The sequence below is a fragment of the Prosopis cineraria genome, unplaced genomic scaffold, assembly GCF_029017545.1.
Source record: "Prosopis cineraria cultivar Desert tree isolate PC_DT_omini unplaced genomic scaffold, ASM2901754v1 PC7, whole genome shotgun sequence".
NCBI classification, from domain to species: Eukaryota; Viridiplantae; Streptophyta; class Magnoliopsida; order Fabales; family Fabaceae; genus Prosopis; species Prosopis cineraria.
In genome coordinates this window covers 37,452,302-37,468,153 of record NW_026555338.1, presented here as the reverse complement: position 1 = coordinate 37,468,153, position 15,852 = coordinate 37,452,302, and the positions used below count along the sequence as shown (strand labels likewise).

The following is a 15,852-nucleotide window of genomic DNA, read 5'->3' as shown; positions in this document are numbered from 1 at the left end:
AACATTCAAGGATGTTTATGTCAAATTTATATCACATAAAGATTAAATAATTTGATATTTGCTTTGCAGTTTTTTGATCCTTCTTTCATATTAATTTCTTAAGCAAAATAATAGAATTGTCCTTAAATTAAAAGGTATAGGATAAACATAATTGTATAGGTTAATTTTTTTTATCAACAAATATCTATTCAGATGTTGACAACAATACATTCTAAATTAACAATAGTTTATTCGGGTTTTAACAAACTAGAAAAATATATAGATTGACATAATTATATGTGTTAGTCTTTTATCAATAAGTATCTATTTTGATTCTAATAATAACTTATTTTAAATTAACAACAGTCCATTTGAGATTTAACAAGTTAGAAAAGCAACAGTCTATTAGACCTGTGCTTTTAATTATTAACTATAAGTATCTATTTGAGTTTTGATAATAATTCATTTTAAATTAACAACAATTCATTCAAGCTTTAATAAGTTAGGAAAATGGATAAGATATACTTAATTATATGTGTTAGTCATTCATTAACAAGTGTACATTTAAATTTTTATAATAATTCATTCAAAATTAACAATAATCTATTTTGATTTTAATAAGTTAGAAAAATTGATAGAAATGACTTGCTTATATATGTTAGTCATTCATTAATAAGTATCCGTTTGAGCTTTGACAATAACCTATTTATGATTATCAACAATACTTTTAGACTTTTAATAAGTAAAATGCGTGAAGTTATAAAGCTTTCAATTTATAATTACAAATGTCAAATTAACAAATAACGTTTATAAAATAACAAGTTTCGTTCAGAAATTAATAAATTACTGTTATGTTTTAATATAGAAGTGATTAAAAGCTTGGTTTATTACTTATATTTTTCTTTTTATATATAATTAAAAAGATTGGTGGCCTAATGACTACTAAACTTTTTAGGTGGTCAAAAGTCATGAGATCAAATCCTCTCTTGGCCACCTAAAAAATTATTTGTAGGGGCCTTGATAACCTCATCGCTAGCGCCTAGCAGTGGTTTGACTGCAAATGGTAGTGAGGATTTCTTTGTTTAACTTGAGGAGCAATTTCATCATTTTATTTACTAAATTAATATGAAATAAGGGCTAGAGGACTATAGAGCAAATATCAAATTGTTTAATCCTTGTGTAATCTAAATTTGACACAAAAATTCTTGAATGCTATTTTCCCTGATTACGAGTTTAAGGGAATGCACAAGTCTATGGCCTCATTATTCGAATTTGTTTTTTGGGAGGTTGACCCCTTGAAACCAATCCACGGTGTTCATTATGATTCAGCACTACATTTTTTAATTTTAATAAAGGGCCAAAAGCTCCTTAATAATTTTCTTAATAATATTAATGATTACATTGCTTAAATATCCTTCTCCCTAAAAATTATTATTTTGGTAAATTTCGGAAGATCGGTAAAATTCATATACGATATATGTATCGATCAAACCAAGTATTCAGTCTCCTGAAATTTGACACAAAGTTTGAAATTTTCTTAAATGATGTTTCAAATTTTAACATCCATCGAAGATAATAAGAATACGATGTTTAAAAAATAGTGCCTACATTTATAAACTTTATACCACCTAGCTAAATTTAATATTAATATGTCAAAATTTTACAAGTTATGCTCTAATTGATTGAAAATTATTGTTTACCTGATAATATAATTGAAGGGATTTGACAATACTCTTTTACAATTTACTATTGACTTTATTATTTTTAAAATTAAAATATTTTGGTCCTGAAATAAAATTAATTGGGTGTGGTGGTCCCGAAGAGTCATTTCCTTTTATTGCTTTTGGGTCAACTGCTTGCATGATTGACACAGATTTTTTTCAAAACGATATTCTAAAAAAAAATATTATTCTATAGCCATCCATACATACAAATCAGAAAAATTTAAAAGTATTGATTATACTTTACATAGTTTTTTTTCACTAATTAATATAATATCCAAAATGAACCTTTATAATTTCAAAGATTAATAATCAACAAATTAATTAAAAACATTTTGAGTTTAATGATATAAAATATTAGTCCCTTCATTTCAAATTATAAGATAATTTGAAACAAGATTATCTATATTAATAAAACACAATGATAATATTTTACAAACTTAATTTCTCAAAAGAAAACTATAAATTTTTAAAAATATCCCTTCATACTTAATCATTATGCTACAATATTATTTTAATTCCTTCTTCAATTAAAGGGTAATATTAAAAAAGTGTTATTAATAAATTTTAATTTTTACAAATTATTTTATATTTTGAGATAAAAAAATTCTTATAAGATAATTTGAAATGGCGGAATAAAAGGCAATCAAAACCTGTTGGTTTGACTTGCAAATGGCTACATCTTATCATATTATGTTAATATAGTATATGTCTATTCTCCATGCACTCCGAGTGTTGGCTGCTGAGTGGCGGTTAGCGGTAGCACGACCTACATGTCATATCTGGACAATATATGTGTGCATATATGTATATATGAATTATGGATCCTCACTTCAAAGCCTGCGTCATTTTCCCTAAATATAAATGGCATCTGAAATTATGGAACAGAAGTGCCCATACATTATCGTATCCTCGCATTGCTTCACTGGTTCAGTGCCACCCAGTCTAAAACACGACACTAATAGACAGTTTGGCTTCTGTTGCCTCACAAATATATATAATTCTTGCGAGAGCAAAACGTGTCAACGGGTATCACCATGCATGGTGGTGGTGACTATTACGAGCTTCAAGTGATCCAAAATCATCATGTCAGTTAGGTTGCTGAAATTAAATGAACTGTTAATTAATAACACGGATATTAAGCTGAGATACAAGTTGCGTGCCCATGGAGAGACAGACTGATACTTCCATGGATACTATAAACTCATCTAATATTATTTATAAATTATTTTCAACATGTTTTATTAGTATTAAAGAAAACATTAAAATTCATTTTACTAAAGAAAACATTAAAATTTATTAATTTTATTTTAAAATTTAATAAGTTTTTGACGTTATCCTTATTAAATATACATACTTTAATCACATATTTTTTTTCTCCAACATTTAATGAAAGAGTTAAAAAAATCCTTCTCTCTCTTTGTAAATAGAATCAAAGAGAATAGTATAGCAAGAACACAAAAATAAAGTATGTTCGAGTTTGAAGGTTCTGTGAATCCGGTTGAAGTGATCCTTTGGGATGCTCGACGAGTCTCCTCCCTGTTAGATGCGGCGAAATGGAATCTCTTAAATTATATTGAAATCCCTTCTCTCACCTGTTGGGGTTCCCATTGGCTCCCATCACCCTCTTACATTGTCAACGCCTTCGCTCCTATATATACCAACCCCTCCTTCCCTCCCCTTCACAACTCTAACACCCGTTCATTCATTTCAAGGCCACTTCGTTCCTTCTCACTTTGATCCATCCCTCTCTTCCTTTCCCAATGGCTGAGAGTGAGGGATTTCCAGGAAGCTCCATGCATGGGGTCACCGGCAGAGAACAGACCTTCGTGTCCTCTGTTTCTTCCCCGATGGTCCCTTCAGACCACACTGCCAAATTCGCTCTCCCTGTTGATTCTGAGCACAAAGCTAAAGTCTTCAAGCTCTTCTCTTTTGCCAATCCCCACATGAGAACCTTCCACCTGTCCTGGATTTCCTTCTTCACCTGCTTCGTCTCAACCTTCGCAGCAGCTCCTCTGGTTCCCATAATCCGTGACAACCTTAATCTCACCAAATACGACATTGGGAATGCGGGAGTCGCCTCCGTCTCCGGCAGCATCTTCTCTAGGCTTATGATGGGTGCAGTTTGCGACCTCTTAGGTCCCCGTTATGGCTGCGCCTTTCTCATAATGCTTACCGCACCAACAGTGTTCTGCATGTCGTTCGTGAAAGATGCTGCTGGTTACATAGCGATACGGTTCATGATAGGGTTTTCGTTGGCCACTTTTGTGTCGTGTCAGTACTGGATGAGCACTATGTTTAACAGTAAGATAATAGGGCTTGCGAACGGGACGGCAGCTGGGTGGGGCAACATGGGAGGTGGGGCCACTCAGCTTTTAATGCCATTGGTGTATGAATTGATCAAGAGAGCAGGATCTACTCCCTTTGTTGCCTGGAGAATTGCCTTTTTTGTCCCAGGTTGGATGCATGTCATCATGGGAATCCTCGTCTTGACCCTTGGCCAAGACCTGCCTGATGGCAACCTTGGTGCTTTGCAGAAGAAGGGTGATGTCGCTAAAGACAAGTTCTCCAAGGTAACCACATCTATATATCTCTCAACTCCTCAATTTGAACACACACTGCACACCCCCTTGAAAAGATATTTATGTTTCAAGATATCAACTATTTAGTCTTTGAATTTTGAAAATATAAGATTCCACTTTGAAATTTTTGTAATTTGCAAGTCAATGAAGCATGTACTTCCTGGGCTTTTTCCCTCTTGACAGAAAAACATTAATGAGTAGTATGAATCTGGTTTTCCCTTGGATTTAGAGACTGCCTGTAGATGAGGTGCATGTACTTCTTCTCCTTAAAAGATAATGCACGGTCTGTGAAAAATGTTGAATTGGCTTTCGATTTGTGCGTGTCCAGGTGTTGTGGTATGCGATAACGAATTACAGGACTTGGATTTTTGCCCTACTCTACGGATACTCTATGGGAGTTGAATTAACCACTGACAATGTCATTGCAGAATATTTCTATGATAGGTCAGCAAGCTCAACTCTATAATGTTCTAAATAATTTCAGATAGTTTTACCCATCCATACACGTAACAATTAACAAATGCACATGGAAGTACAGGTTCAATCTGAAGCTGCACACCGCTGGAATCATTGCTGCTTCATTCGGAATGGCTAACTTTGTTGCTCGTCCTTTCGGCGGGTATGCTTCCGATCTTGCTGCTCGTTTATTTGGGATGAGAGGAAGGCTCTGGGCCCTCTGGATCCTTCAAACTCTAGGAGGTGCTTTCTGCATTTGGCTGGGACGTGCCAATTCTCTTCCCGTCGCCATCGTAGCCATGATATTATTCTCCCTCGGAGCTCAAGCTGCTTGCGGTGCAACTTTCGGCATCATCCCTTTCATCTCAAGGCGCTCCCTGGGCATCATATCTGGTCTAACGGGGGCAGGCGGAAACTTCGGGTCGGGGCTAACCCAGTTGATTTTCTTCTCAACCTCCAGACTCTCCACCTCTGCGGGTCTGTCCTGGATGGGCGTCATGATAGTGGCGTGCACTCTTCCGGTGAGTCTCATTCACTTCCCTCAGTGGGGCAGCATGTTCCTTCCTCCTTCTAAAGACATGGATAAGTCCACAGAGGAGCACTATTATGCATCTGAATGGAACGAAGAAGAGAGACAAAAGGGGTTGCACCAGCAGAGTCTCAAGTTCGCAGAGAACAGCCGTTCTGAGAGAGGCAAGCGTGTCGCCTCCGCCCCAACGCCGCCCAACACAACTCCGACCCATCATGTTTAACTGCACCTTGAGTTAATAAGAGCTTGAGTCGTGGAGTCAGCACTCCTCTTTTATATATATATATATCGTCATATATATGTTTCTGTTTATTTCTCCCCCTTCACCCTGCCAGTTCCACTTTCATATACTTGATGAGGTGGTTTCATTTTAAGAGAAGTGAGTTCAAGGCTGAACGGGCAGCTTTAAAATAACCCGCCCCCCAAAATAATGAGGAAGTATGTGTAAATAACAAATATTAATACTGGATGTTTCGTATATTTAAGTGAACCTTGTTGTAATTTTGTTCTATATAGAGTATGCTTGTTTGTTTTGTCAACTAGATGGGATAGATGCAGGTTTATTTATAGGGGGCAGTTGGCTTCTGCTGGTATATCGAGTGGATCTCGATGAGGAGAAATATTATATAGAGGATGGAATCCGAATATTTTAATATAGGGCGTAAATTATTGAGGAGTGTGTCTGCATGCGTAGAAGTTGTCTCTTTCCACGAAACATAGAATATACGAAGTCACATATACAATCAAAGAATGATGACGAAACAGATACTTCTGGAGAAGCAATGGACGGGGAATAGTATTATTTAGTTTTACTGTGCATGTCAACCAAGTTGCATAGATGGCACTTCAGCGACCGTCGTGGATTTTTTTTTTTTTCCTGCTTTCAGAATCAGCTTGGCAAGTAGCAACCATCATGGAAAGTGACAGTTCTTTCTTCAGAAGCAGACAAAACTCGCGTGGATGAACTAAAGTTTGAACCCGGTTAATCAGTTTTTTAAGGATTTTATTCCGTTGAAATTAAATTTGAACCATTTGAAAATGGTGAGTGCTGGCATTTTCAAGTTTATGAGCAAATTGTATAAACGTCGTTAATACTATCACTTGCTTCACGTCAAAAGGTGGGAACATATTTTCAACATCCACATTCAACAATCACGGCTATGGCAAAAATGTCGGGTTCAGTTTCCTTGCTCAGTTGTGCGATGAGCGCACGTGTAATAACCTAAAAAAAATATTTAAAATTAAAATATGTAATAATGTGTATTAATTGTAAATATAGTAATTATTGAAACAAATATGTCAACAAGGAAAGTTGGTGTTGTGGTGGCTGTGCAAGTATTCCTCTGATAGGTCCAAGTTTGAATTTGCTGGAAGCCAGAAGGAGAATTATTTTTGCCTTTTTCCTCTGCGAAATTACCAATTTGCCCCTCTCTCAAATCTGATATATTCTATTATTTTTGCCTTTTTCCTCTGCGAAATTACCAATTTGCCCCTCTCTCAAATCTGATATATTCTCCTCTGCTCCTTTGATTTTTCCAGACTCACGACTGAGAGAGAGAGAGAGAGAAGCTCTAATGCTCGGTTCTTCTGCTTCACCTTCTCCTTCATCCTTCCGATTACAACTTCGCCGGCGTGTGTATGTTTGTCGCTGTTTTGTCCGGTATTGATCCAGCAACTCGTGGCTTCTGTTCCTTTCTTCTCCTCTGTTCTAGCTCGTCGAAGCTCGTTCTTCTACGCTGTCGGTGACTGTATGGATGAGTGTGAGATGGTTTGCTTTCTTTTGCTTGTTTTATCAGTCACCGATCTGTTCATCTCTTCTCTACACTCAACGACGATCTCCTTTCCTCCTCTGTGCAGGCTCGGTTTTTCTTCCTCTCCCTGTTCGTGCGTTTGGGTTTATATGAGGTGAGGAGCTTTGATTTCTTTTCTTTTCCTTGGATAAATTTTGTGCGTGTGATTGGGTGAAGTGATAGAGATGAAATTTTAAATTTTTCTTTTGGTTCTGCCTTCGGCCGTGCTGTGTAGAAAAAAAATATATATAAAAAATGAAAAATGAAAAAAATGAAAATTCAAAGTTGAGTTCGAAGAATATCTTATAGGTTTATGATGGTATATGTGGGTCTGAATTTTATGATAAAGTAATTTTATTTGGATTGATTGATTTTGAGGATTTGGTGGGATGAAGTTGGAAGGGAAGGGCTTAGGCATGAGATTGAGATTGGTGTTTATAAGGTGTTCGGTAAGATGCTTGTTTGAATAGTTTTGCTAGATTTAGACTTTTTTGAAATTCTATGTAGTAGGATGAGCGGCATGACCGATTCAAAATTTTATTTATGTGAGTTTTAATTTGAGCATTGTAAGAAGTTTGATTCTTGAGTTATATTATGGTTAGCTGAACTTTTAGAAGATTTATGTTGAGTATTTTATAAATTCATACGAAAAAGAGGTGTTTATCATTCGATCTTGAGAATAAATTTAAGATATTTGAGAAATGGGCAAAATAAGCATGATAAATTTAATTGTAGGTGTTTGGAAATTTTGCACCCAAGGTGTTTGACACAAGGTATAAGAAAAATCATATCTTATTTAAATAGAAGTTATGATTGGTATGATATGAGGTAACTTGATGGTAAGTGATGATGTTTGGAGACCATTAAGATATAAATTTTGGTTTTTGAAATCTTGAATACTTCTAAGTGGTTGGGATTGTGTTGGTAATGGAACAAAGTTTATATAACTATAGGAAGCAAATTGAGGTTTCATTTATTCATATAGGATATGTGGAAGATGAGTCTCTTGATTAGAGGTGTTCAGTCTGGATCTGTCCCGATTGGCCCGGTATCGTCCCGATCATATTGGGACGGGTCTTGTCCCGACCCGAAAATAATCAGGACGGGACAGAAAAGAGGTTCGGGACGGGACGGGACGCGGGATTACCATCGGGACGTCCCGTCCCATCTTGAATATTATATATATTATTTTTTATTTTAAATATATTAATTATATTAATATAATTTATACTTATATTAAGTATATCAATTATATTTTTAATACTTGCAATTCTTATTTAAAACTAAAATTTTTTTATATTGATAATTTTAATGGTATGGAGTAAATATGGCAATATCTTTCTTTATAATATATTAATTATATTAATGTAATTTATTCTTATTTCTATCTATTTAATAACTTTTATTTATAACATATTTCTTGCTTATTTTTAGAAGAGTAATTATCTTAGTACATTTTCACTAAAGTAGAAGAACAATGATTTGATGTTGTGTTTGACTTACCTGTTGTTGCTAATCTTATAGCATAAAGATCACTTGTATTTGTTATTATAATATGTAGTTGTGATTAATATAATTCAATAATTGATTTTAAATTATTGTTGTTTATGTGCTTGTGTTGTTTTGATTTTAAACTTAATAAATTATATCATTTAAAATTTTAATGAACGTTATTATCCATATCATTTTTCGACATTATTCCATTTATCGGGACGGTGAGACATCTCGATCTTGTCCCGATCCCGTCTCGACTCTTAATGAGACGGGATGACTTTCGGGACGGGACGGGATACGGGACCAAAATTCAGTCCGATCTTTTTTTCAGGACGGGACACGGGACGGGGGTGTCCCGATCCTGTCCCGTCCTATGAACACCCCTACTCTTGATAAGAATTGAGGAAGGAAATCATTGGGTTTGGAATTTAATAGGTAAGTGAATAGCACCCCATCATTTTTCAATTAAAGCAGTCTGTTTTTGAAAATATTACATTTTCATATAAATCATTTTAACAACTACGATGATTATTACGTACTTTGTTAATGAAATCATTTTGGTTCTGAAAATTTTAGAATGATGGTAAAAGTTAATTAAATTATGGTATATGCATGTATTTTCTTTATGAAATATATTTTCAAGATTGATGGAGGTATCTTTGTTTATTTTACTCTTGAAATTTTTGGTTACTCAACTAGTACAAGCTTATACATTTGCTATGAAACAATGTTTTGGCAAACTCTGAGATTTGAAATGATTCATGCGAGTTTGATATTGAGAACACAAAGTGTATTTCAAAAATGATTATTCTCGCATGTTTGAAAAGTGATTTCACGAGGACTTTAAGCAGAACACTGTTGCTAACGGCAGTTCCGTTAGCCCTTGGTGCGCCTTAGTTAATGACTAGCTAGTTTGGTTTTCGTGAGCTATGTTCTCACGTTTGTTATTCGCGAGCCTCGCACTGCGTTTGTTTCATGGCCTTGAGCCGCGTTTGGTTACTTATCCTCGTGGATTGTGTGTTCACGTTTGTTTCGTGGCCTTGAGCCGCGTTTGGTTACTTACCCTCGCGGACTGGTGTGTCCACGTTTGTTTTTGTGGCATAAGCCGCGTTTGGTTATTTTACCCTCATGGACTGTGTGTCCACGTTTGATACTTGTTCTGCAAAAGTCCTTAAAAATATTAGCTTTTAATTGATTTATGAATAAATGCTTCATTGGTTTTATTTAATAAAGGTACTTTTATTTATTTATTTATTTAATTTTTTTTACCAGCACAAAGAGTTGAACTGTTTTGTTATTATCAATTTGGTGGTTTAGTACTTTGAAGTTATATGGAACTTCTTAATCTTCAAATTCATGATTATATTATATTGATTGTTTTCAGCTAGTATAATTGAATTTTCAATATTTGCAGTTAGTAAGTTTGCTACTTTTACTCAATTATGAGGAAATTATCCTCCTTTAACATATCAGATTCGAGAAATTTTAACGTATTCATGTTTTATTATTATAATTGATATTTCTAGATATTGTGAGTTATTAATCTGAATTAATTTCCTTTCAATTATTTCACATAATAGTAAGTTTATTATTTTGTTCTGTTAAATTTTTTTTTGGGGATGCTATTCACTGAAATTATTTTGATCTCAGATTTATTAATTGATGCTAGACTTTTTGCCGACCTTTAAGGGCCTGCAACTATGCTGGATAAATATTTATTTTTGTAAATCCCTTCTCTTTTAAGGTAAACATTCAATTAGATGTTTTATAAAAAAAAATTTATGCTTTAGGAGCTCCACGTTAACTATAGTTAGGATCCTGATTTTTGTTCTATTATGTTGACTGTTTATATCTGGGAAACATAGTTTCAACCGTTGAACGCATACTATAATAATTTCTGTTATAGAGATTTTGGAAAATCTTATTTATAAAGAAGGTTCTGCCGAAATTTTTATAAATATTAAAACTTTTATTAAAACAATCATTGTTAAAGATATCATAATTTCAATAAAAATATAATTATATTTTTGAAAAGTGAAATTTTACTTAATTTGAGGCTTAAGGGGTGTATAATACAATTCACATCTTATGCCGGTCACTCTCTGTTTTAGGGGTGTGACAGCACGGTACTCATCAAGTAAACGGCGCCTTGTTTTGGATGATGGAGGGAAAACAACCCACATCTCCATCATTTAGATTTCGTTCAAGGATAAAATAGAAAATTGGAAGGATTGGCCATCGGAACTATTTTCATGGGACCGATTAGTGTAACTTATAAACTTGTATTTTGTTTTTTTCGATTAAATAAGTTTACTGAACCAAAAATTACAGCCCATATGTATCTTTCATCTTTCAATTATATATGATATAAATGGGCAATAAAAGAACAACTTGTTTCCCATACATTTTAAAAAATAAAGAACAATTTGCAAAAAAAATAAAATAAAATAGAGATTTTTTCTCATTTTCCCTATTGAGAATGTAAAGAACAATTTACTTTATTGCCATGCAAAATATTTTATAATTTGTTTCCCATACATGTTAAAAAAATACTCTCTCTGAATTAAAATATAGAACATTAATAACTAATACATGGTTTTAAAAGAATATTAGTTAAAATCTTAATTTCTTAAATATATTTATATTTTTTAATTTTACCCTCATTAAATAGCCTATATAATTAATTTGATAATAGTAATTAAAATTTTAATATATTATTTTTTCAAAAAGAATAATACATAAAATAAGGGATATAGTTAGAAAAATAATTATAAAAATTACCTAATGTTCTATATTTTGTATCAAATAAAATTTTTAAAAAATGTCATATATTATAGTCCGTAAAGAGTAAAGAAAAATTCATTATGTGAAGATTGTTTATACCCACATAAATTTAAATAATAATAAAATTTTTAGCTTCTTAAATTTACTTTTGTTCCTCGAGTTTAATTTTCTATTAATATAATATTTTGTTTTTTTAAATTATAATGTTGGTCTTCTAAGTTATAAAATATAAACTGACCCTTAAATTAAACCAATGTATAAAATATATTAATAATTTGACATGCATTTGTGATTAAATGAGAACTATTCATTTTTTGTAAGTTATTTGATGTTTTTATTTTCTCTTATTTGATTATTTAAAAAATGTAAAAGAATGACAAAAAAATAAATTTAAGGAATCAAAGGAATAACTGCTGCAAATATACTAAGGAGCTACAAATTTCATTTTCTCCTGAATTAAAATAATGAGTCAAAATCTAATTTGTGTAATTCCTATATAAGTTTAAATTTAAACAACAATATTATATAATTTTATTCATATTAAGATACTTTTATTTCTTATTTATATTATATACAATTGAAAGATGAAGATACACGTGGGGCTGTAGTTTTTGGATCAATGAACTTATTGGGAAAAAAAAAAATACAAGTCCATAAGTCATACAGGTAGGTCTCACGAAAAAAGTCCCAATGACTATTTCCTTCCATTTTTATTTTTCTTTTTCTGATTTTTTTTGGGCTAAGTCCTTGAGCAAAATCAAAATAAGGAAGAAGAGCGTGGTTTGGTTTCCCTACATCACTCAAAACAAGGCACCGTTTACTTGATGAGTGCTGTGCGCTCATCACATAGCTGAGCAGGGGATGAGCAGGGGATGTCCCATCAATACTTTCATTCAAATTTTATTATGTTTTTTTAAATCTTTAAAACAATTTATTTTCTTCTTTCAATTTTTTAAAATTTTAACTCATAGCTAAAATATTCTAAACATAAGCTCAATATGTGGATCGAAATAACGAAGATATTGACATGACAATTGAATTCTGTACTATCATATGGATTTGCAATTTATAATCAGTTTAACGCTTTTAAAATTACCGTTCGAAAGATATAAGAATCAGAGTTTATATGGAATTGAGTATGATTTATTAAAATTTATCTGATAGATTATAAAATTGCATAAAAGGAACAAAATGGTGACATTTATAACTGCCTGCGATACATCGGTAATTTTAAAGAACATACTGATACAATGGCATCAATAAAGGTAACTGTTCTAAATTTACAGGGGGGGGGGGGGGAACAAAAGGAAAGGAAAAACACAGGTCCCTCTAGTTGCAGACTTAAGAAGCCGGTCCTCAAAGTATATATATAAAGCTTTCTTCACTATGTCCCTTTTTCATTGATCTTCTTTGAGATCATTCCTTCACATTTAAGGTTCGAACCCTGCTAACTTGCTCGTCCACTTTTGCTAGTTTAACGCAATCTTTTTTATTTGTTATACATTTTTTTCTTGGGCGTAGCATGTGCGGCATCTTATTTTATTCGATGTAAGAATTAAACGTCAGCCACAGAAAACACTTTCCTTCCAAGTGGTATGCATATAAGGATGGGTTGCTGGTGTGTGAAATTCGAAGGACAAACGGAGCTGACAGAGACAACGATAGGGACTAATTAAAAAGTTTTGTAAAACACGGGGATTGAAAGATTGTTTTTGCCAAAATTATATTACGTGTATATTGGTATTGTCAAGTGGCATAAATTTTATTGATGAGAGACTTGGTTTTTTTCTTGGAAAACAAGATCCCGAGAGCGAATGTGAGGGGAATGGGCAGGGTGTGTAGTATATTTTTGGGGTATAGGGGCCATTGGGCCAAGTGAGGCCCAGAAAGCAGAGATTTTGAAAAGAGATGGGAGGAAATTGGGGGGGTATGATTGGTCCACATACACACGGGACGGGATTTCACGTGAAGAAAGTAAATCCTGTAATGCTTGTGCGGTTTCTTTCTAAATTTCTCATTCCTCATCAATGGCATTAAGGAGCGCCCCTCTCTTTAATCATCAAATTTAATCTCACTCCCTCACATGCAAACCCCATCTCTCTTCTCTCACCCGTCCCTTCGGTGTTCTTATTTATTGCATCTCCCGTTTCATAAATGTTCCCTCTCTGCCTTTTCTTTTCTCCAATCCTCTTTCCAACAAACAATCTCAATTCTTATTTCCTTTTTAGTTTTCCCTACTTATGACCCTCACTTGTCACACCCGAAGCTTGCCCTCCGCCTGTTTTCAATTTCACACCAAACTTAATCCATCCCACTACAATGCCTTCCTACTCTAACATTGAATCCCATATCAGTATGTAATATCAATCCATCTCTGAGTTTTCCGTCCCAATTATGACATGACAACCTTGTGGGTGGGTTGCTATTAAATGGAGGCTTAATTAAGAAGATCAAGCTTGTGGATGGGAAGCAAAGCTAACACCCCGAATTATAGCATCGATCATTCATGAGGCTTATTTTCTATTTTCAACCAATGATTTAACGAGATCAATGCTATTCTTTCGGAGTATGGTATGGTCCTGATAAATCTCTCGCTTTATTTTTAATCATTCACATGACTGATGACCGGCCACGGGGGGAGATGTAAGAAACTCAACTAGATTTGATTTACTTTTCAATGTTCTTTAAATGAACTGGTTCCCCAGATTGGTTACATTTGGAAAGAAAGGAGGCTCGTCTTCGAGTGTATCATTTACCCCCCCCTTTTTTTTCATGTGGGATGAATCATGAACCAGGGATAGATTTGAAAGAGTGCAATAACAAGAACTCACGAGTTTCCTCACCTGGAGCTCCGACAAAAAGTAGAGCACCCACCTCACCAATAACTCACCACCACCACAGCCCCTAAGTAATGACGTACTAGCAATTAGCTGTGCGTATCTGCCTTCAGCATCCATTCACGAGCCTATTAATGAAGGCACTTCACATTCTCGCATGAAAGCCTCTTATAAAACTATCTTCCCTGCGGTCATACACTCCCACACCGTAGTGCAGAACGCATCAGCTAATCTAAATGTCTGCTACGTGTTTTTCCCTTCTGGTCCTCTGTCTTCTCCTTTCTCTCAATTCTCTACACGTAGCCGTGGGAGGACGAATCATTCCCCCGAGTGCTCCCAGTACTGTTACAAGACCACTGGTTTCATCACCAGAAGCCCAGACTTATTTGATGCCGAGGTTGGATCCCAAAGACAGAGTCTTCCAGAGCAGACAGGTGAAGGATTGCTTGCCAAAAGGGTTCAGGCATAACTCTGCTCCCAGCAGATTCGTCAACTACAACACGCTAAGCTCCGGCGGCTGCTCCGGAATGCATTCCAAGAAACCTTGACTTGTCAGCATCTCTTGCTGCATAAGTGACACTTTACTTCTTTGTATATGCATGGTTGAGAAACTCAAAAGTATCCGGTGTGACTTTTTTTTTGGGTGATAGATATATATATCATGTATCGCCGATCACAGTTTTGAAGGATTCCTGATTCTGATGCGGCAACTAATGCATGAGACATTAGCCAGAGATTCACAAAGGGGGATGATATGTGTATTTTGATTGTTTTGAGCCACCGGCATGGAAGGAGCAGGCGGATTGTGAAAGCATTACGTTATATGCTTGTAATCCCCTGATCTGTCACAATAACTAGTATATATCGTGATCACTTAAAGAGAGCAAAAAACAAGCAATCAATACTGTTTATCTAAATGAAGGGTTTTTATATGAATTCAAGTCGTATAATATCTGAATTTAACTACTTTTGTTTTGAGGTGCATGGATAGCTCATCTTTCACCTACTACTGTTATTTAGCATTCAAGACTTACTATATTCATCTCTCTTGACACGGCTCTCTAATTCTTTTTTGTTTTGTTTTTAATTTTTTGACGTTCATACTTTTAAGTTGATACACAAGACAACACCAATCATAGAGTAATTCTCAATAACCTGATTTTTTTATTTAAATATACAAGACGTGCTTAGTCAATACAGGTATCGATCAAATAGGACGTGTTCGAATTGTCTCGTATGATAATTAAAAAAAATAAATAAAGTGAAAAGGGAAAAGAGACCAGGGATACAGGACATTGATTAGGGACCATCATGTATTCTTTCATTTTATTTTTTTCAGTTGGGCCGATTAAAGGGGCCTGAAAATCCCAATCCCTTTTTGGTAGCGATAATCCAAATCAGTTAGCCAAGAACATGCAAATCAGTTGATGGTCATGCATATGAATTCAATAAGCAGCCCAACTAATTATTCAAGTAAGTATATTGAATTGTGAAGATTTTTTATATCTCACATTTAATAATTAATGTCCTAGTTAAAACAGGAGGATTTTAGAAAAAATGATACACAAATTTCACATTATAATAAATAATCAATTTAACCAATTTTATTAATCTCCATAAATTAGTTAACTAAGCTTTACATTTAAGACTGTAAGAGGTGGCATTTGTATCTTATGACAA

At 34.1% G+C, this 15,852-nt stretch overlaps 1 protein-coding gene and 1 long non-coding RNA gene across 2 annotated transcripts; both read left to right on the top strand.

Moving 5' to 3' along the window:
• Window positions 1–3,400: 3,400 nt before the first annotated feature.
• Window positions 3,401–5,757, top strand: LOC129315382 (high affinity nitrate transporter 2.4-like). The gene is made up of 3 exons (XM_054959025.1): window positions 3,401–4,273; window positions 4,611–4,726; window positions 4,821–5,757. Exons 1-3 carry the CDS (start codon window positions 3,464–3,466, stop codon window positions 5,488–5,490), a joined length of 1,596 nt encoding a protein of 531 aa, XP_054815000.1. The 5' UTR covers window positions 3,401–3,463; the 3' UTR covers window positions 5,491–5,757.
• Window positions 5,758–6,822: 1,065 nt separating this feature from the next.
• On the top strand, window positions 6,823–14,411 carry LOC129316138 (uncharacterized). Its single transcript, XR_008594693.1, has 3 exons — window positions 6,823–7,027; window positions 7,125–7,172; window positions 12,857–14,411. It is a non-coding gene; the product is annotated as an uncharacterized LOC129316138 (long non-coding RNA).
• Window positions 14,412–15,852: the final 1,441 nt, after the last annotated feature.